The sequence below is a fragment of the Triticum urartu genome, chromosome 3A (assembly GCF_056163025.1).
Source record: "Triticum urartu cultivar PI428250 chromosome 3A, HENAU_Tu73, whole genome shotgun sequence".
Taxonomy (NCBI): Eukaryota; Viridiplantae; Streptophyta; class Magnoliopsida; order Poales; family Poaceae; genus Triticum; species Triticum urartu.
Window position 1 is genome coordinate 50,825,563 of NC_141875.1, and position 21,670 is coordinate 50,847,232.

General features: G+C 47.5%; 1 protein-coding gene across 1 annotated transcript; it reads right to left on the reverse strand.

The window, feature by feature from the left end:
* Positions 1–18,825: 18,825 nt before the first annotated feature.
* On the reverse strand, positions 18,826–20,843 carry LOC125547905 (cytochrome P450 704C1-like). Its single transcript, XM_048711642.2, has 4 exons — positions 19,999–20,843; positions 19,582–19,923; positions 19,297–19,500; positions 18,826–19,204 (listed from the first exon to the last, which is right to left on the reverse strand). Exons 1-4 carry the CDS (start codon positions 20,794–20,796, stop codon positions 19,010–19,012), a joined length of 1,539 nt encoding a protein of 512 aa, XP_048567599.2. The 5' UTR covers positions 20,797–20,843; the 3' UTR covers positions 18,826–19,009.
* Positions 20,844–21,670: the final 827 nt, after the last annotated feature.

Below are 21,670 nucleotides of genomic sequence, written 5' to 3' on the forward strand. Positions count from 1 at the left end.
GGAAATGCCTCCTTATTACGCGCAAAATAATGATTTCCTCCACCTGACATCTGGGACCCACCGAAACGGCCTCTGTATTTCGCGAAAAAACGTTACCGCCGCTGATAGCTCGGACCCACCAGCTATATCTTCGCATGCAAGAAAGTGCCTCCTTATTACGCACAAAAAAAATGAATACTCCCCCTGCTAGATGGGACCCAATATAGTGGTCCTACTAAGTTGACGGGGACGAAGGGCTTTGTCAACTTAAGTCAATATGCACGATTCTAGCTCGACTGACCGTACGATGTCCATCCAACGGCCGTACTGCTTCTTCAACCTCTGGTCTTCTTGCTCTAGCCGCCCAAACTAGCACTGGTCGTGCTGCCTGCTCCTGCCTCCCATGGCCGGCTGTGCTGCCGCGGAGGCCTCACCGCCCCCATACTACTCCCACCGCTGGCCAGGCCATCCCTCCACTCCACTCACCCACATCCCCTGTTATTCTGCGGTGACGGCAGCGCAGCCGAACCAGTGAACCCTCGTACTCCTCTCCGCGTGGGCATCCACTGCCGCGTCTTCCCCGGCTCCGCGTCGTCCCCTTCCTAGGCCTCGCCGTCGTCCACTGCCATGGTGCTGTCGGCGCGCCGTGGTCAATGTGGTCAACGACCGAATTCCATCAGAAGAATACTGTACGTGGAGAGGCTGACAGCTGGGTCCACGGCAGCCGCAAGGAAGTGCCTCCTTATTATGCGGAAAATAATTATTCCTCCACCTGTCAGCAGGGACCCACCAGATGGGCCACCGGTATTTTGTGAAAAAAATCGTTTCCCCCTGACTGCTGGGACCCACCGGACGGGCCACCGTATTTCGCGAAAAAACATTCCTCCCGCTGTCAGCTCGGACCCACCGGAAGTGCCTCCTTATTACGCACAAAAAAATGAATACTCCCCCGGCTAGCTGGGACCCACCTTGCTGGGAGGCCGACTTGTGGGCCTACTAAGTTGACGGGGATGGAGGGCTTTGTCAACTTAGTCAATATGCACGATTCTAACTCCAGTGACCGTACGATGTCCATCCAACGGCCGTAGTGCTTCTTCAACCTCTGGTCTTCTTGCTCCAGCCGCCCAAACCAGCACCGGTCGTGCCTCGTGCTCCTACCTCCTGTGGCCGGCTGCGATGCAGCGGAGGCCTCACCGCCCCCTACTACTCCCACCGCTGGCCAGGCCATCCCTCTACTCACCCACACCCCCTGTTATTCTGCGGTGACGACAGCCTCACACTACAACGAACCAGTGAACCCTCGTACTCCTCTACGCGTGGGCATCCACTGCCGCGTCTTCCCTGGCTCCGCGTCGTCCCCTTCCTAGGCCTCACCGTCGTCCACCGCCCTGGTGCTCTCGGGGCGGCGTGGTCAACGTGGTCAAGGAACGACTTCCATCAGACGTGGACTGTACGTGGAGAGGCTGACAGCTGGGTCCACGGCCACAACAAGGAAGTGCCTCCTTATTACATGTAAAATAATTATTCCTCCACCTGACAGCGGGGACCCATCGGACGGGCCACCATATTTCGCCCCCCTGACTGCTAGGACCCACCAGCTACATCTTCGCAGGCAAGGAAGTGTCTGACAGTCGGGACCAACCTGGTCGAAGCGTACATAGCGTTGTCATTCTGGTCGCGAACGTGTACGTACATATATACTGGTGGATGTAGAGGCGCGCACGTGTCGTAGTAGAGGCGGCCAGGGTGCAAGAAAGAAAATACAGCCACGTATGTGTACATACGAGCGGGGTCTCGAACGCCTAATCGCGCTTACGTACGGCGAGGGCTCGTGTACATGGCTGGGTCGGAACGGAGAAACATCGTCGCCGTCGTGTTCATGGGTCGAAACGGAATGCGTGGTCGTGTTCATCGGGAGGGCTTGGACGGAAGAGGCGATGGAAACGAGGCCTGGCGCACTGCACAATGGAGGAAACGGACCTCCTACGGTCGAAACGGGGGTCCTGTTGATCGGGAGGGGTGTGGCGTACCGTAAAACGGAGGAACGGACCTCCTACGGTCGAAATGGGGGTCCTGTTGATCGGGAGGGGTGTGGCGTACCGCAAAACGGAGGAAATGGACTTGTGTTGGAGCGCTACGGTCGAAACGGGGGTCCTGTTCATCGGGAGGGGTGTGGCGTACCGCAAAACGGGACTCCACGAGATACTGTTCATCTCCACCGTCGACCCCCTCCAGCCTCCACGAGCTACTGTTCATCCACCGTCGACCTCCTCCAGCCTCCACGAGCTCCTGTTCATCCAGCCTCCACCGTGCGCTACTCCACCGGCTACTGTTCAACCACCCCTCCACCGTCTACTATTCATCTAGCCCTCCACACCACGGGGTCCTGTTCAACCACCCCTCCACGGGCACCCCTCCACCGTCTACTGTTCATCCTGCCCTCCACACCATTGGGTCCTGTTCATCCACCCCTCCACGGGCACCCCTCCACCGTCTACTGTTCATCCAGCCCTCCACCACACCACGGGGTCCTGTTCATCCAGAGGCAACGCCACCGCTCACTATTCATCCAAACCCCCCGCAACGCTCACTGTTCATCCCATCGATCGGCTTCAGTTAGTAGCAGTAGCCAAGGAATCACTCGATCGAGTTTAGTTAACAGCCATCGATCGATCGCTCGGGTTCAGTAACGCGTAGCCTGCAGTGCAATCGCTCGGGTTCAGTTAGAGCCCAATGCCTCGCACACACACGCGTACGTGTACGAGAGAAACGCGCATCTCTCGGCCCCCGACCTCCCACCGTAACCGGGAACTCCCCGAAATTCCCCCCCTCTCTTCTACCACGGTTTTTTCCGTCATGGACGGCCCAAAGAATGTCATGCAGTTGCGTCTCCGGCCCGCCCAGGACAAAAAGCCCATTTTCTGTCATGATTGTTTGTCATAGAAGTAGGAGCCCACCACATCTATGATGATACCGGGTTTTGTCACAATTATCGTCATAGAAGTGTCATATGTATGACAGAAATTTTTTTCGTTCGGCCCAAAATGTCACAGATGTGTCTTTTTTTGTAGTGTTGGTGAGACGACCATGTGACGACACATTGATAGAGATCAAGATGATGGAGATCATGGTGTCATGCCGGTGACGATAGAGATCATGACAGTGTTTTGGAGATGGAGATCAAAGGCACAAGATGATGATGGCCATATCATGTCACATATTTTGATTGCATGTGATGTTTATCCTTTATGTATCTTATTTTGCTTAGTTCGGCGGTAGCATTATAAGATGATCTCTCACTAAATTTCAAGGTATAAGTGTTCTCCCTGAGTATGGACCGTTGTGATAGTTCGTCATGCCGAGACACCACGTGATGATCGGGTGTGATAAGCTCTACGTTTGCATACAACGGGTGCAAGCCAGTTTTGCACACATGGAATACTCGGGTTAAACTCGACGAGCCGAGCATATGCAGATATGGCCTCGGAACACTGGAGACCGAAAGGTCGAGCGTGAATCATATAGTAGATATGATCAACATAGTGATGTTCACCATTGAAAACTACTCCATCTCACGTGATGATCGGACATGGTTTAGTTGATTTAGATCACGTGATCACTTAGATGATTAGAGGGATGTCTATCTAAGTGGGAGTTCTTAAGTAATATGATTAAGTGAACTTAATTTATCATGAACTTAGTCCTGATAGTTTTTGCATATCTATGTTGTAAATCAATAGCTCGCGATGTAGCTCCCCGTTTATTTTTGACTAGCACATATGCACGTGCGTTACAACGGGGAGATAATTGTTTTTGCAACAAGCGGCGAAAAATATAATAGATGTGTTCATAGAAAACGATCTCCACAGCGGTGGGTGACAGAGTGAGGAGCTGCGGTCTTCCCACGGGTCATGTTTGGCCCGTGAGATCTTAATAGTGGTGGGGCTAGTCAATGCGGCGGCGACCATCCAACTTGTACCTTTTTTCCTCCGGGTCGACCTCTGTCTCGGAGTTGTGGTTCCGTCTTCATTTGGTTGCTGGGCGGCGGGCGACCTTCGAGGCACGGTTACTTCGACCACTTTCTTCTACGACGATGTAACCGGATGGATTACTAATTGCAGCGCATAAATTATGTTTCATTACCATAAGTAGCGCATAACCAGGCATGAATGTCCCATCATTCTCAGGGTTTATTCTCTTCAACTATTTTTGCGCTCACGTGCCCATAAATTTTATTAATTAGAGCAAAACCAACATATTCTCTTTTATTAGCATGTGCCCACAATTTTTCCCCATTATAGCCAACCAGCATGGCACGTTCAAGTTATCTCCAGCATATTGTCTTTTATTGGCAAGTTCCCTCGTTCTGCTCATAATTCTCGAAACAACCTCCTTATTCTCACATAACTTACTTATTTCCAGACAACTTATGGACATATAAAAACGGGTGTTATTTAGTGCTAACCTTTCAGAGCATGAAGAAGAAAGATTATTGAAAACTCTGAAGAAGCACCGTGCTGCTATTGGATATACTCTTGATGATCTTAAGGGCATTAGTCCCACTCCATGTCAACATAAAATAAATTTGGAAGCAGATGCCAAACCAGTTCGTGATCCTCAACGACGTCTGAATCCTAAAATGAAAGAAGTGGTAAGAAAATAAATACTAAAGCTTATGGAGGCAGGTATAAACTATCACGTTGCTGATAGTGAGTGGGTAAGTCCTGTCCATTGTGTCCCTAAGAAGGGAGGTATTACTGTTGTTCCTAATGATAAAGATGAATTGATTCCACAAAGAATTATCACATGTTATAGGATGGTAATTGATTTCCGCAAATTAAATAAAGTTACTAAGAAAGATCATTACCCCTTACCTTTTATTGATCAAATGCTAGAAAGATTATGCAAACATACACACTATTGCTTTATAGATGGTTATTCTGGTTTCTCTCAAATACCCGTGTAGGCTAGAGATCAATCAAAGACTACTTTTACATGCCCTTTTGGTACTTTTGCTTATAGACGTATGCCTTTTGGTTTATGTAATGCACCTGCTACCTTTCAAATATGCATGATGGCTATATTCTCTGACTTATGTGAAAAGATTTGTGAGGTTTTCATGGACGATTTTTCCGTCTATGGTTCCTCTTTTGATGATTGCTTGAGCAATCTTGATCGAGTTTTGCAGAGATGTGAAGAAACTAATCTTGTCTTGAATTGGGAAAAGTGCCACTTTATGGTTAATGAAGGTATTGTCTTGGGGCACAAAGTTTCTGAAAGAGGTATTGAAGTTGATAAAGCCAAGGTTGAAGCTATTGAAAAGATGCCATGTCCCAAGGACATCAAAGGTATAAGAAGTTTCCTTGGTCACGCCGGATTTTACAGGAGTTTCATTAAGGACTTCTCAAAAATTTCTCGGCCTCTGACTAATTTATTGCAAAAAGATATACAATTTGTCTTTGTTGATGATTGTGTAGAAGCATTTGAAATACTTAAGAAAGCATTAGTCTCTGCACCTGTTGTTCAGCCACCTGATTGGAATTTACCCTTTGAAATTATGTGTGATGCTAGTGATTATGCTGTAGGTGCTGTTCTAGGGCAAAGAGTTGATAAGAAATTAAATGTTATTCATTATGCTAGTAAGACTCTAGACAATGCTCAAAGAAATTATGCTACTACTGAAAAAGAGCTTTTAGCGGTTGTATTTGCTTGTGATAAGTTCAGATCTTATATTGTTGATTCTAAAGTAACCATTCAAACTGATCATGCTGCTATTAAATATCTTATGGAAAAGAAAGATGCTAAACCTAGACTTATTAGATGGGTTCTCTTGCTACAAGAATTTGATTTGCATATTGTTGATAGAAAGGGAGCTGAGAACCCCGTTGCAGACAACTTGTCTAGGTTAGAAAATATTCTTGATGACCCACTACCTATTAATGACAGCTTTCCTGATGAACAATTAAATGTTATAAGTACTTCTCGTAGTACTCCATGGTATGCTGATTATGCTAATTATATTGTTGCTAAGTTTATACCACCTAGCTTCACATACGAGCAAAAGAAAAAGTTTTTCTACGATTTAAGACATTACTTTTGGGATGACCCACATCTTTATAAAGAAGGAGTAGATGGTGTTATTAGACGTTGTGTACCTGAGCATGAACAGGAACAGATCCTACGCAAGTGTCACTCCGAGGCTTATGGAGGACACCACGCTGGAGATAGACCTGCACATAAGGTATTGCAATCTGGTTTTTATTGGCCTACTCTCTTCAAGGATGCCCGTAAGTTTGTCTTGTCTTGTGATGAATGTCAAAGAATTGGTAATATTAGTACACGTCAAGAAATGCCTATGAATTATTCACTTGTTATTGAACCGTTTGATGTTTGGGGCTTTTATTATATGGGACCTTTTCCTGCCTCTAATGGATACACACATATTTTAGTTGCTATTGATTACGTTACTAAGTGGGTAGAAGCTATTCCTACTAGTAGTGCTGATCATAACACTTCTATTAAAATGCTTAAGGAAGTTATTTTTCCGAGGTTTGGAGTCCCTAGATATTTGATGACTGATGGTGGTTCACACTTTATTCATGGTGCTTTCCGTAAAATGCTTACTAAATATGATGTTAATCATAGAATTGCATCTCCTTATCACCCTCAGTCTAGTGGTCAAGTAGAGTTGAGCAATAGAGAGCTCAAATTAATTTTGCAAAAGACTGTTAATAGGTCTAGAAAGAATTGGTCCAAGAAACTTGATGATGCATTATGGGCTTATAGAACTGCATACAAAAATCCTATGGGTATGTCTCCGTATAAAATGGTTTATGGAAAAGCATATCACTTACCTCTCGAACTAGAACATAAGGCGTATTGGGATATTAAAGAGCTCAACTATGATTTTAAAATTGCCGGTGAGAAGAGGTTATTTGATATTAGCTCACTTGATGAATGGAGAACCCAAGCTTATGAAAATGCCAAGTTGTTTAAAGAAAAAGTTAAAAGATGGCATGACAAAAGGATACAAAAGCGTGAGTTTAATGTAGGAGATTATGTATTGCTATACAACTCTCGTTTAAGATTTTTTGCAGGAAAACTTCTCTCTAAATGGGAAGGCCCCTATGTTATAAAGAGGTCTATCGTTCCGGTGCCATAAAAATCAACAATTTCGAGGGCACAAATCCGAAGGTGGTAAACGGTCAAAGAATCAAACATTATATCTCAGGTAATCCCATAAATGTTGAAACCAATATTATTGAAACCGTAACCCCGGAGGAATACATAAGAGACACTTTCCGGAAAGTTTCAGACTCCGAAAAGGAATAGGTATGTGGTACGGTAAGTAAACCGACTCCAAAACATTTTTAAGGCAATATTTCTCCGTTTTGGAATATTTAGAAAAATAGAAAAATAAGTAGCAGTCCGGGAAGGACACGAGGGCCCCACGAGGGTGGTGGGCATGCCCTACCCCCTGTGCGCGCCCCCTACCTCGTGAGCACCTCGTGTGCCTTTCGGACTCCGTTTTCTTGCACGATACGTATTTTGGTCGGTAAAAATTCACTATATATTCTCTCGAAGGTTTTGACTCCTGTATCACGCAAATTTCCTCTATTTTTGTTTTCGAGCTGTTGTTGCTGCAGATTAGAGCAAGATGTCTTCTCAAGAGTCAATCGGGGAGAGCCGGGTATCTAATCCGGCACCGGAACCAAGGGCAAACAGCGACGCTGACCACTTTGGGCCAGCAACGGAGGAGGAGATGGAGGTTGACTTGATGAGGGTAGATGCCATGGAGGATCAAGAAGTCACCTCTCGCTTCCGAGCTGGATTTACGATGGGGGAACCACAAAGCTCAGCCATTCCAAACTCGGTTATCCCTTGCAATGTTAGATTTCTTTCTTATGAAAATATGAAGAGGAGTGTCACTTGTTCTCCCGCAAGCTATGCAACACCCTTGGGTGCAAGGAGCTTTAGCTGTCACAGGAAAGCTTCGTAAGGAAATAATGGACCTCAAGCAGCAAGTCAATAAGCTCGAGGAGGAGAACCGTATCCCGAGGGGAATAATCGCCAAGAATATTACACCAACAACAAAGAAGGAGACATAATCACATGGGTATGGGCACTCCCCTTGGCAACTGCCAAGCTTGGGGGAGGTGCGCCGGTATCGTATCACAATCACAACTCCTATCTTTACCTTTTTCTTAGTTCGATCCTATTAGTAGTATCTTGATCTAGTAGAATAAAGTTTATGGCATGATCTAGTTTTGAGTTTTGCTTTATGATCTCTCTTTGTAATCGAGTCCGTGAGCTATATATAATAAAGATTAGTGTTGAGTCAAGGGCTTGATTATTTTGCCATGATCTTGGGTGAATAAAAGAAAAGAGAAAAAGAATAAAAAGAAATAAAAAGTTCATATTGATCTTATTGAGAGTAATGACTTCACATAGTAAGAGTATGATGATTAAAAGTTGTTGGGAGTTGGCAGATATAGCTTTGGTCATTGTTGCAATTAATAGGAAGTAATAAGGAAAGAGAGGTTTTCACATATAGATATATTATCATTGACATCTTTTATGATTGGGAGCACTCATTAAAATATGACATGCTAAAGAGTTGATGTTGGACAAGGAAGACAACGTAATGAGTTATGTCTTTCTTATATCTGAGATAAAGTATGTTGTCATGGATCCTCTAACTTTTTGAGCTTGCCTTTCCCCCTCATGCTAGCCAAATTCTCAGCACCAAGTAGAAATACTACTTCTGCTTCCAAATACCCTTAAACCAGTTTTGCCATGAGAGTCCACCATATCTACCTATGGATTGAGTAAGATCCTTCAAGTAAGTTGTCATCGGTGCAAAGCAATAAAAATTGCTGTAAATATGTATGATTGATTGGTGTGGGAGAAATAAGATTTATACGATCTTGTGATGGGGAAGTAATAAAAGCGACAGACTGCATAATAAAGGTTCATATCACAAGGGGCAATATAAAGTGACGTTCTTTCACATTGATATTTTATGCATCCAACCATAAAAGCGCATGGCAACCTCTGCTTCCCTCTGCGAAGGGCATATCCTTTATTATTATCTTCTACCTTATGCAAGAGTCATGGTGATCTTCACCTTTTCTTTTTCATTTTATCCTTTGGCAAGCTCAGCATGTTGGAAAGAACATGATATATATATATATATATATATATATATATATATATATATCTAATTGGATGTACGGCAGCATGAACCATTATTGTTGACATTACCCTTGAGGTAAAAGGTTGTGGGGCAAAACTATAAGCCCCTATCTTTCTCTGTGTCCGATTAAAACTCCATAACCACAAGTATTGCGTGAGTGTTAGCAATTATGGAGGACTAAATGATAGTTGAGTATGTGGACTTGTTTTTTAGCTCTGACATAGACTCTTTCCGATGTTATGATAAATTGCAATTGCTTCAATGACTGAGATTATAGTTTGTCGGAGCCCAATAAGGTTTATGATTTATACTTTTGCATTGTGAATAGATCATCACTTGAACATAAGTAATCATATGACAAAAGCTATATATGTTGTTGCTATGAGAATAATCATGATGCCTTCATGTCCGTATTTTATTTTTATCGACGCCTCTACCTCTAAACATGAGGACATATTTATTGTTATCGGCTTTTCGCTTGAGGACAAGCGAGGTCTAAGCTTGGGGGAGTTGATACATCCATTTTGCATCATGCTTTTATATTGATATTTATTGCATTATGGACTGTTATTTCACTTTATGTCACAATACTGATGGCTATTCTCTCTTATTTTACAAGGTTTACATAAGGAGGGAGAATGCCAGCAGCTGGAATTCTGGGCTGGAAAAGGAGCAAATATTAGAGACCTATTCTGCGCAACTCCAAAAGTCCTGAAACTCCACGGAACATCTTAAAATAAATAAAGGAAAATCCTCGCCAAAGATGAAGGCCAGGGGGCCCACACCCTGCTAACGAGGGTGGGGGGCGCCCCCTAGGGCGCGCCCCCTACCTCGTGGGCCACCTGGTGGCTCTCCGATGTCCATCTTCTCCTATATGAAGTATTTTGATGAGAAAAAATTAAGAAGGAACTTTTCGGGACGAGACTCCGCCGCCATGAGGCGGAACCTTGGCGGAACCAATCTAGAGCTCCGGCAGAGCTGTTCTGCCGGGGATACTTCCCTCCGGGAGGGGGAAATCATCACCATCGTCATCACCAACGCTCCTGTCATCGGGAGAGGGCAATCTCCGTCAACATCTTCACCAACACCATCTCATCTCCAAACCCTAGTTCACCTCTTGTATCCAATTCTATGGCGCGTGTGCCTCTATGGGTGAACCTAGGGGTGACGGGCTCTATGGCGCGTGTGCCTCGGAGTGCATGCTTGCTTCTCCTCTTTGTCACATGGATCACGTTTACTGTTTTAACCTCTGTTGGGAACTTTTTCTGTCCTCCGGCGCTTTGCTGGCGAGGTTCATCCTCGTCTTCGCTTGGTGTCTCTTCCCCTTTGTGTTCGGCATTTAGCTTACCGGCCTGATTGAAGACCCAACATTCTCTGTGGGTATGATTTGCAGGTTTCTCTGGGGTGCCGTGAATCTGACAGAGTTTGTCAAGAATTTTGTTTAGGACAGACTTCCCTTCTTTGCTGCCTTTGAATGGCTTTTTCCACTGACCTGGTCGGGAGCCCCTGAATCCGGCATTTACCGCCGTGTTATCTAGGCTACCTTCTTTATTTCGATGCTTGTTTTTGTTGCGTCGTGGTTTACCATTGCCATCCCTGACTTCGGATGGGCTTGGGTCGCTGGTGCTGCTACGGGCCAACCAGCTGTCCTCGCCCGCACAAAAGCGGGTCATGAGGCTTGTTAGGGCTGCCATTGTTCTTGGTTTTTCTTGGCCGAGGTGTCTGGCGAGCCATTCGTCTCGGACGCTGTGTTTAAAAGCTGCTAAGGCTTCGGCGTCCGGACAGTCGATGATTTGGTTCTTCTTGGTGAGGAACCTGTTCCAAAGCTTTCGGGCGGACTCTCCGAACTGTTGGATTATATTACTTAAACTGTATGCATCCGGAGGTCGGACATAAGTCCCTCGAAAATTGGCCAGAAAAGCGTCCTCGAGCTCCTCCCAACTTCCAATTGAGTTTTCGAGGAGGCTTTTCAGCCAGTGCCGAGCTGGCCCTTTGAGCTTGAGGGGCAAGTATTTAATGGCATGGAGATCGTCTCCACGAGCCATATGAATATGGAGGATAAAGTCCTCTATCCAGACTCCAGGGTCTGTGGTCCCGTCGTACACCTCTATGTTCACCGGTTTGAATCCCTCTGGGAATTCATGATCCAGCACCTCATCAGTGAAACATAAGGGGTGTGCGGCACCCCTGTATTGGGATGTGCCATGGTGTTCAGACGGTTGTAGTATTCGGTGTTGGTTTTGTACCGGAGCGCGCTTCCTAGATCCATAGATGGATCTGGTCGCGCCGGATTCTTGGCGCAAGTTCTCACGTAGATCGTGTGTTGACTTATGCGCGACTTTGTTAGCCGCTCTATCGCGTTGGCAAGGTGGTGGATCCGGCCGGTTGGCCGTATCATTCTTCGGCTGTATGGGCTCTAATGCCTCGTCGTCGAATTCCGATAATAGCTTGCGCTTTGGATAGCTATTTTTATGGTAACTTCCACCATACTTTGTTACTTTGTTCCACCTGCTGTTGAGCGTATCTTGTGCGACCTTAAGCCTTTGCTTCTGTTTCTTCATGCTCCTTGCTGTGGCAATAAGCCTTCTGCGGAGGTTCTCCTGCTCCAAGTGTGTTTCCGGGTTGATGTTTGCATCTTCGTCCGGACTATTTTCTTCCCCAAACGGGGTTTGATGAGGCTTATCCTTGGCGTCATCGTGTGCGGACGTCGGCTCCGTACTATGTTTGCAGTTTGCATCTTGATCGTGCTCTGCCACCGGGGTGGTGCGGTCGTCGTTTCTTCTAGAGTCGACTGGACTGTTATTTCCTCTTGAGCTGTTATCACTGTTTTTGCTATGGCGGGACTTAGAGCGGCGCCGCTGACGTCGGCGCTTGGGTTTCTTGGAGGGGGCATCCTCCGTTGTCTCTTTGCCATTGCCCTCTCTGGGTGTATCCACCATGTATACGTCATGTGATGAAGTGGCGGTCCAGCGCCCTGTGGGCGGTGGTTCCTGTTCGTCTCCTGCATCGTCGTCCATACCGTTGATGTCTTCGGAGTCGAAGTCGAGCATGTCGGTTAAGTCGTCGATAGTGGCTACTAAGTGGGTGGTGGGTGGGCAGCGAATTTCTTCGTCGTCCGCATCCCATTCTAGCTGGACATAGTTTGGCCGAGGTTCTCCTGACAGGGAGAGAGACCTTAATGAATTTAGCACATCTCCGAAAGGTGAGTGCTGAAAGATATCCGCGGAGGTGAACTCCATGATCGGCGTCCCATCGGATTCGACGGGCACGGATGTAGGCGTCTCGGAGTCCGTAGCCGGAGGTAAGTCCAGTGGTTCGGCGACGCGGCTCTCGAAAGGGGTGAAGTCAGTATCTGGCTCTATCGCCACGGAGAGTGCAGCCTCCATGGCGGGGTCTATCCCTCCGCTCTCGGATGGCGCTATTTGCTCCGGATTAATGACCGGAGTAGTTGCGGATGCGATCTCCCGAACACTGTCCGGCGGCAGAGTTACGTCATGCTCGTCGCGACTGTGCGGCGCGTCTGACATGGGCTCGATTCCGTCGAAGATCATGTCATCCTTGTGGTTCAAGTTTCCAAATCTGACCTGATGGCTAGGGGCGTAGCTCTCGATCTGCTCCAGATGGCCAAGCGAATTGGCCCGCAGTGCGAAGCCACCGAATACGAAGATCTGTTCGGGGAGGAAAACCTCGCCCTGGACCGCATCGCTAGCGATGATCGAAGGAGCCATCAAGCCTTATGGTGACGACACAGTGGAACTCTCAATGAAAGCACCAATGTCGGTGTCAAAACTGACGGATCTCGGGTAGGGGGTCCCGAACTGTGCGTCTAAGGCGGATGGTAACAGGAGGCAGGGGACACGACGTTTACCCAGGTTCGGACCCTCTTGATGGAGGTAATACCCTACGTCCTGCTTGATTGTTCTTGATGATATGAGTATTACAAGAGTTGATCCACCATGAGATCAAAGAGGCTAAACCCTAGAAGCTAGCCTATGGTATGATTGTATGTTGTCCTACGGCCTAAAACCCTCCGGTTTATATAGACACTGGAGGGGGCTAGGGTTACACAAGGTCGGTTACAAAGGAGGAGATATACATATCCGTATTGCCTAGCTTGCCTTCCACGCCAAGTAGAGTCCCATCCAGACACGGGACGAAGTCTTCAATCTTGTATCTTCATAGTCCAACAGTCCGGCGAAAGGATATAGTCCGGCTGTCCGGAGACCCCCTAATCCAGGACTTCCTCAGTAATGCTTATATCACAAAAATGTATGTGCAGGGACTGCTCTGAATACATACCTTGCGACTCGTCAAGACGCATATTGATTAACACAATGTCATCCCCAGCTACATCAAGATTCCGTTGCAGCTCGGCAATATCCGCAGTTTGGGCAGTAGCCAGGGGGAAGCAGCCTGTATTCAAAGTTAATCAGATTAGTCCTCGGATATTTCTTTTGATCCTCCGTTCGCTTCCTATGGGAAGCCAACCTGAGTCTCAGGGGCTACTGTCTATACACAGGTGTATTTTCTGAATAAAACACAATTCCACATATTACAGTACAAATCTCGAAGCCTCTCAGCAGACTCGCAAAGGCCTCATTCAATCCGCTCTTTGCGGATAGGACCTTTTTAACCACCGTACCCATCAAGGTACGATGTTCCTCTGAAACGGACGCCTGCCACAACATGTTCGTCAAGATATCTGGTGCTTCTGGGTCTCCGGAGGCAGCCGCAGGAGTACGGTCACCCTTTGAAGGGATCCGTTTATTTGTATCTGGCCGCATTCCGAATTGTTCGGGGTGTTCATTGTTGTTCCCCGAACTCGCGGCCGCCGAAGTATCGCCTTCGTGTAGCGTCTTCGTCATCCCTTGCACCACTTGTTGGTCGGGGGAGACCCTCCGCGACGTCACCTCAAGGTCATCTGCCCTATTGGACGGAGAAGCCGGTGGGGGTGTCTTGCTCTCCATCATCTCCGGGAGAAGGTCCCCCGAGGAGGAGGATTGTTGAAGGGGACTGCACGCTGAGCTGTAAAAAAATAATATTCCAGGCATCATAAGAAAAGAACGGGATAGGTTTAAAACAGCCTTGTTCACTTACGATTTGGCCGGAGGCTTGTCCTCGTCATGAGACTGCGCTTCGACGTCCTCCAGGCCCGGACCGCCCCCCACAGGCATCTTGCCTCGCTTAGGAGCCTGCTTCTCCCAATCTTCGGAGCCAGCCCTCTTCTTCCTGGGAGGGAAGGAGATAGTGGCCCCCCTTCACTTTTGTCTTCGGATGAGGGGATTTTTATTCCTCCGGACACAAAGTCCGAGGTTCCCTGGGAATAGAGGCCATCCTTGGTCCTCTTGCCCTCCGCCTCGTCATCCTTCTCCGGCATCTAGTATGGTGCTGGGGCCAGCATCCTTGTTAGGACAGGATTCGCTGGACCCTCGGGCAGAGGGGCCGAACACATAATCAGTTCCGCCTTCTTTATCCAGCCCTGGAAAACGATAGTTTGCTTAGTACCATATTACTATATGCATGACCGCAAAGTATTCGAAAGCCAAGTGTTTACCGGGGTATCCGGACGATTACAGTTAAGGCCAGCGTCCTCAGCAGTATCCGGCCAATGTTTCCGCTTCCCGAAAAATAACTTCCACATCCCTTCGTGTGTGGCGCCGAAGAAGTGTTGGAGGGTTTGTGGTCCTTATGGATTAAACTCCCATATGCGGCGAGGCCTGCGCTGGCAGGGCAGGATTTGGTGAACTAACATCACTTGGATCACACTGATGAGATCGATATCTCTCTCGAGGAGGGTCCGGATGCGGCTTTGTAAGGTCCTCACTTCATCCACTAATCCCCAGTCTAGCCCCTAGTCGACCCATGACGCGAGCCGTAATGGTGGGCCGGGACGGAAGGTGGGGGCAGCTAACCATTTAGCACTGCGGGGCTTTGTAATGTAAAACCACTCCCACTGCCAGTAATTGGAAGCCTCAGAAAAAGAACCTTTTGGCCAGGGAGTGTTGGCGAGTTGGCTGATTGTAGCACCGCTGCACTCCGCATGTTCCCCGTCGACTACCTTCGGCTTCACACCAAAGGTTTTGAGCCATAAGCCGAAGTGTGGGGGGATTCGAAGGAAGGCCTCGCATGTAATGATAAACGCCGAGACATGGAGGATAGAGTCCGGGGAAAGATCGTGAAAATCTAGTCCATAATAGAACATCAGCCCTCGGACAAAGGGGTGAAGAGCAAACCCCGACCCCCGGAGGAAGTGGGAGATGAATACCACCCTCTCGCTGGATCTGGGGGTCGAAATAACTTGTCCTTGAGCAGGAAGCCGCTGGTGGATCTCTGCGGTCAGATATCTGGCCGCCCGAAGCTTTGTGATATCCTCCTTTGTAACGGAGGAAGCCACCCATCAGCCTTGGGAGCTGGATCCGGACATGATGGGAAGGCTGAAAGCAATGGAGTCAAGCCTTGGGTGCTGGATCTCGGGGTTGGGATGCTTAGGAGAGGTTTGGCATAAAAAGACGGCCCTTGGTTCCTTTATAAACACCTCCGGTATTGAACGTCTCCTCCTAAGCCTAAGAACCTGCCTATTCCTAAGGAATCTTTCTCGCGGGACGGTTGAGTTACCCACGCTCGTATTGATGAAATCCCGTAATAAGGGGACACGATCTCTGCTTTGACAAGACGTGCCAATGACAACCGCGTCTCGAAACGTGGGGCGAAAAATGGTTTGAAATTATGACCGGACAGGCGTGACGTCGCATTACTAAAGTTGTCAGCAGATTGGGCTTGTGTGTTATTATATTCTCTCCGCGGTTGTGTGCGGTGTGTGTTACAGGTACGGACACGATCAATTCGCCTGGAGACTATTCGGGAGTTCGGAAGGAGGAACCCGACTTGCAATGCCGAAGACAACACTACGCGCCGGATACCTTGTCATTGAAGCCAGGTTCAGGGGCTACTGAGGGAGTCCTGGACTAAGGGGTCCTCGGGCGTCCGACCTGTTATCTATGGGCCGGACTGATGGGCTGTGAATATATGAAGACCGAAGACTGTACCCGTGTCCGGATGGGACTCTCCTTGGTGTGGAAGGCAAGCTTGGCGAACAACTATGAAGATTTCGTCTTATGTAACCGACTCTATGTAACCCTAGATCCCCCGGGTGTCTATATAAACCGGAGGGTGTAGTCCGGAAAGGATATACTAGATACCGTAGTCATGCAGGCTAGACTTCTAGGGTTTAGCCATTACGATCTCATGGTAGGTCAACTCTTGTAATACTCATATTCATCAATATCAATCAAGCAGGAAGTAGGGTATTACCTCCATAGAGAGGGCCCGAACCTGGGTAAACACCGTGTCCCCTGTCTCCTGTTACCATCAACCTTGGACGCACAGTTCGGGACCCCCTACCCGAGATCCGCCGGTTTTGACACCGACAACCCCCGCCAACCCCAATAACCCAGCATTGGTCTTAATCTTAGATGTGATTACAGTTGACAAGGATGACACATTTCTAAACACCTGGGCGTTTTGCTTGTTCCAAATCTCCCAAGAGACCAACATGACGAGGGATGCAAGGCCCTTTCTTACGTTGGCATTGACACCCTCCATGTGGTGTCACCACTCCATCATGGTGTGGAAGTTTCTCTAGATAGTGATATACAGATTGGTCGATCTCATCCAATTTTTTTTCTCCATCCAAGTGCGCATTGTGTATCGGCACTGGAAGATGATTTGCGCTGTCGTCTCTAGTTCCACGCTGCCGTCTCCGAATCCTTTTTACAAAGCTTAGAGAGACCACAGTTTGGCCATCCTCTCCATTAAAGTCTATCCGCCGTCCAAACCCGATCTTGAATGATAAGGCAAGCAAATAATTTGTGCTTTTTGTATGGGAAGTGGAAACTATTTGCCATTGGCAGATAGTATTAATCATAAGTCGCCACATGTACACCTTTTGTATTGGTTCATAGTTCCTCGGGTGAAGCAAACACATTTTTCACAAGAGATGTTTACTTTCAATAACATATATATTCATGTTAGCTTGAGTTTCAAGTAGCATACTTAGTATATAATTCAAACTTCTGTGCATTAGTTGATATGTGCATAACCACACGTAGTTACTTTTATTTATTTATGTTGCCAACATAAAATGAACAAAGCTAATCATCGCACATTGAAAAGCCAGTGACTTCCATTGACTTAAGGTTCACACTTCATTTGTCAACATGAAACCAACAAAGTCAATGTCCCCATGCAGCGAAGCCCTCATGACCCTACTGCATGCCCTGTTCTACAAAAGAAACTCTCAAGATGGAGACCGTGGTCACTATTCCCGTGGACCTTCAGCTAAAGGAGAACTTACAACATTGAGATATCATATAATCGTTCAATTATGAAATTGCTAAAACCTTAATTGCTCTACAAATGTGATGCAAAAGCTTGTGCTTGAATCAAGTACTATTGGTGGATGGATTATATTGCTGACCAATTTGAAATGAAGAATGCAGGCTATGACTTTGTTCACTTTCATCACTTATCTATGTCACTTAATAATCTATTTGATTCATTTACCCGCATTATGGCCCATAGCAATGTATGGGCATTTTACTAGTATCATAAAGATTAAAGTACATGTCACATAAAGACCGACATGATAAAACTGAAAAGACAACAGAATGTCTCTGAGCTTGACACCAACGCCGGTCACCTGCCTCTGATATCACCATAGCAGCCACCGAAAGAAAAAATGTCGGATCACCATATCATTTAGCTAATCTGACTTTACCATAAAATACATCTAATCCCGTAGCCCACGTAGGCACATACACGGAAATGAATCTCCCATATATCTCTCTCTCCGTGAATAACGTGATTGGTGCTTGGGTGAACGTGAATAGCGGACTGAGCCAGAGGGCGGCGACGACCACGGCAAGTATCATGGCCCGACTACCCCGATCCCAAGCCCAACCCTGGATGGTGTCATCCGTCTCCGCCCGCCAGGAAAGGTCCAAGTCCTCGGCCGACAACATCAAGCCGTCCGCCTCGCCCTAGCCTGCTTCGCAATGGTCGATCCTCTGCTGCCACGACGCACAAGAACAAGAGCAAGGATATTTCGACTGGTGAGTTTCAATTTTGTGTTTGATTTTATGAACATAAGCATTGATCTTATATTTTTTTTTGTATATAGATGGTATGATGTATTTGTGCATACATTGATTGCTGCTCAAATCGATGTGGGGTATTTTTACCCGTGAGTACCCATTTCACCTGTCGGGTGATGCGTATGGAGGAAAATTGTACCCGCTCACGGGTATGGATACAGGTGATGGATAAGTTCGAGAGGGATGGGTAAGGGTATGAGGTAACTTCACCCGTACCCAAACCCGACAGGTATCATCCCTACTCCTTTGGTCCCAAAAAGCTTGTCCTAGATTTGTCAGGATTTAGAACCCTTTCTATTCTTATACAAAATCAAAAGCTACTGACCTTATTACCATCTAACATATTCCTACAGAAAATATATTAATGAACATATGTTTTCTCCATCAGTAGTGAACCTGCTTGGGTCAAAAATAAATATGCACAAATGTACAAAACCATCAGATGAATATCAGGTGCCAAAACACAGGTAAAAGGACATGTTTCATGGATGTGATAATTATATCACATAATAAAAATATTATTCTTGCATATGAATTCATCATCACTAATATCATAATGTCAAAATGAACGTGCGTAGCAACAGACGTCTTCGATGATCTAATATTATCAAAGCTCCACACAATAGCACAAGGGAACATGCGCACATTTTGAGACTAGACTTCTTATAGCAGCACAATCATGCTAGTTTTCGGTTGATCGCCGGGGCGACGCACGAACACAGAGCGGGCCGTCCATTTTAAGCGTGAGCATCGGGCGATACCCCACCGTCGAGTCGCGCTCCCACATCTCAAACCTGAAAAGGTAGAAAAGAGTGGCTGCAAATATCTTCATTTGCCTATACGCGAACTCCTTTCCTAAGCAGATCCGAGGCCCCGCCTAGGTTGAACAAGAGGACAAAAATACATACACGTGAATTCTGGATCAGGTCGTAGTTTATTGGTCCTTGAAAATATGGATGATTTATTTACCTGGAAAGCGGTGAACTTGTAGGGGCTCTCCGGGACGAACACACCTTCGTCGTCGAGCCACCTCTCTGGCCTGAACTCCTCGGCGTCGTCGCCCCACAGGAACTTCATTCGGCCCATCGCGTACGGCAGGTAGTTCACCATGTCCCCTCTCCTCACGGTGTGCCCGTCCGGCAACGTGTCATCTGAGAAGCAACATTTGACGTCCTGCGATGCAACAACCAATAATCACTTCCCCGGCCGTGAGACAAATGGAAACACAAATCCGGATGATCAGGGTCAACTCACGGTGGGCACCGCCGGGTACAGCCGGAGGGTCTCCGTGAGTGCGGCGTGGAGGTAGTGCATGCTGCTGATGGCGTCTTCGGTCAGGCACGCCGTGAACTCTTGCAGGCCGCCCACGTTCTGGCGGTCGCCGGTGGTGGCCTCCCGCACCTCCCTTGCGATCTTGTCCTGGATGCGCTGGTCTCTGCACATGACGTAGAGGAACCACGATAGAGTGCCCGCCGTGGTGTCGCGGCCGGCGATCATGAAGTTGAGTATGATGTCCCGCAGGTACTTGTTGTCGAAGCAGCCGGGGTCTTTCTCCCTCTCCAGCAGGAATCTCGATAGTATGTCCTGTTTCTTGGCCTGCCAAATCAACAAATGTCACAGATTTGCTGCCAATCAATCTCATGTTGCAAGAGGGAATTAAAGTTTACGTACGAATTCTTGTCCATCTCTGCCCATCTGCTCGATCTTCTTGTCGATGACGGTGTACACGAAGTCATCGATGGTGCGCACCGACCGCTTCATGGCCGCCTCCGACACGATGTTGAGGAGCCTCTTGGCCTTCCACAGCGGGTCCAAGAACCGGTACAGCACCTGCTCGCTGGCGTTGTCGAACGCCCTGGCGAACGCCGCACCCTCCTCGTTGGATCCGGAGAGCGCGCCCAGGTTGACCCCGAACCCAATCTTGAAAATCGAGTCCAGCGTCGACCGCATGAACAGATCCTCCATGCTCAACCTCTCCCCGGCAGCCGCGGCGGCGGCCACGATGCCCGCGAGCTGGGCAGCCATGTCGCGGAACACGCCACTGCTGTAGTCCCGGAGCATTCGGATGCTGAACTCGAAGCTGGCGACCTTCCGCTGGTGACGCCACTTGGCGCCGTCGACGTTGAAGATCCCGTCGCCGAGGAGGTCCTCCATCGTGTCATGGGTCATCGTCCCCTTGCCGTAGTTGGCGAAGTTGGTCCGGAGAATGTACTCGACGTTGGCCGGGTCGACGGTGTGGACGGAGCTGCGGGTCAGGGTGAGCATGCTGAAGGTGCGGTACCTGCGGGAGAGCTCCGTCATGTACTCCGGCAGACGGCCCCAGTTGAGCAGCTGGTGGAGCATGGTGCCGGCGACGGGTGGGTAGCTCCGGCGCCTCTTGCCGAGCAGGCCGAGGCGCGTCATGTACAGGCCGGCTAGGATCAGGAGCAACGACGACATCGCGACCAGGAACGGCAGCGGTGAATCCATGGCCTGTGAAACGGCGCTGGGTCACGTATGTAGTATGGTGCTAGAGTGCGCCGTGTGTGTGTGTGGATTGAGGAAGGCATATTGTTGTTCTCGTTATTTATAATAGTACAAATTTTAAGATGGCCAGAACTATTATGAACCGTCCATTACTTTCGATCCAAGAGTCTAGATTGAACGACGTAATAGGTCATCTATGAGGTCACCCGCACTCATATTTGGTAACTGTCCATTATTTACGATCCAAGGGTCTGGCTTGAACGACGTAATAGGTCATCTATGAGGTCACCCGCACTCATATTTGGTAACTGTCCATTATTTACCATCCAAGGGTTTGGATTGAACGAGGTAATAGGTCATCTATGATGTCACCCGCACTTATATTGGCAACTCTTAATTATTTTCGATCCAAGGGTATAGATTGAACGAGGTAATAGGTCATCTATGAGGTCATCCACACTCATATTTGATAACGGTTAGAAAAATAGAAAACACCACAATTGGAAAGTAGGAATTTATAATATATTCCTACCATATAGAGATTGCTCGAGTAAAAGGAAAACAATTGTATTCTTCTATAAAAATATCGTCATGAGTGCTAACGCATATGGATCTCATTTTAATTATTAATTAAGATGATTCATGCCATTAAATTTCATGATTTATATTAAGATATCATGAGGTCACATAACACTAGTAGAAAAAGACCCATTTGTCCCGGTTCATAAGGCCCATTTGTCCCGGTTCGGCAACTGGGACTAAAGGGTCGGTACTAAAGCCCAATACTTTTAGTCCCGGTTCTTATACCAACCAGAACAGATGGGCCTCCACATGGCCGCTGCGGCTTGCCCAGACAGGGTAGCACCAACCGGGACCA

What these genes read in the sequence shown, in the direction of transcription:
- LOC125547905 (XM_048711642.2), bottom strand. Translation starts at nt 20,796, where the DNA reads ATGGATTCACCGCTGCCGTTCCTGGTCGCGATGTCGTCGTTGCTCCTG. An exon ending in GCAGAGATGGACAAGAATTC is followed by an intron (nt 19,924 to 19,998) that starts GTACGTAAACTT and finishes TTGATTTGGCAG; the next exon opens with GCCAAGAAACAGGACATACT. An exon ending in TGTACCCGGCGGTGCCCACC is followed by an intron (nt 19,501 to 19,581) that starts GTGAGTTGACCC and finishes GTTGCATCGCAG; the next exon opens with GACGTCAAATGTTGCTTCTC.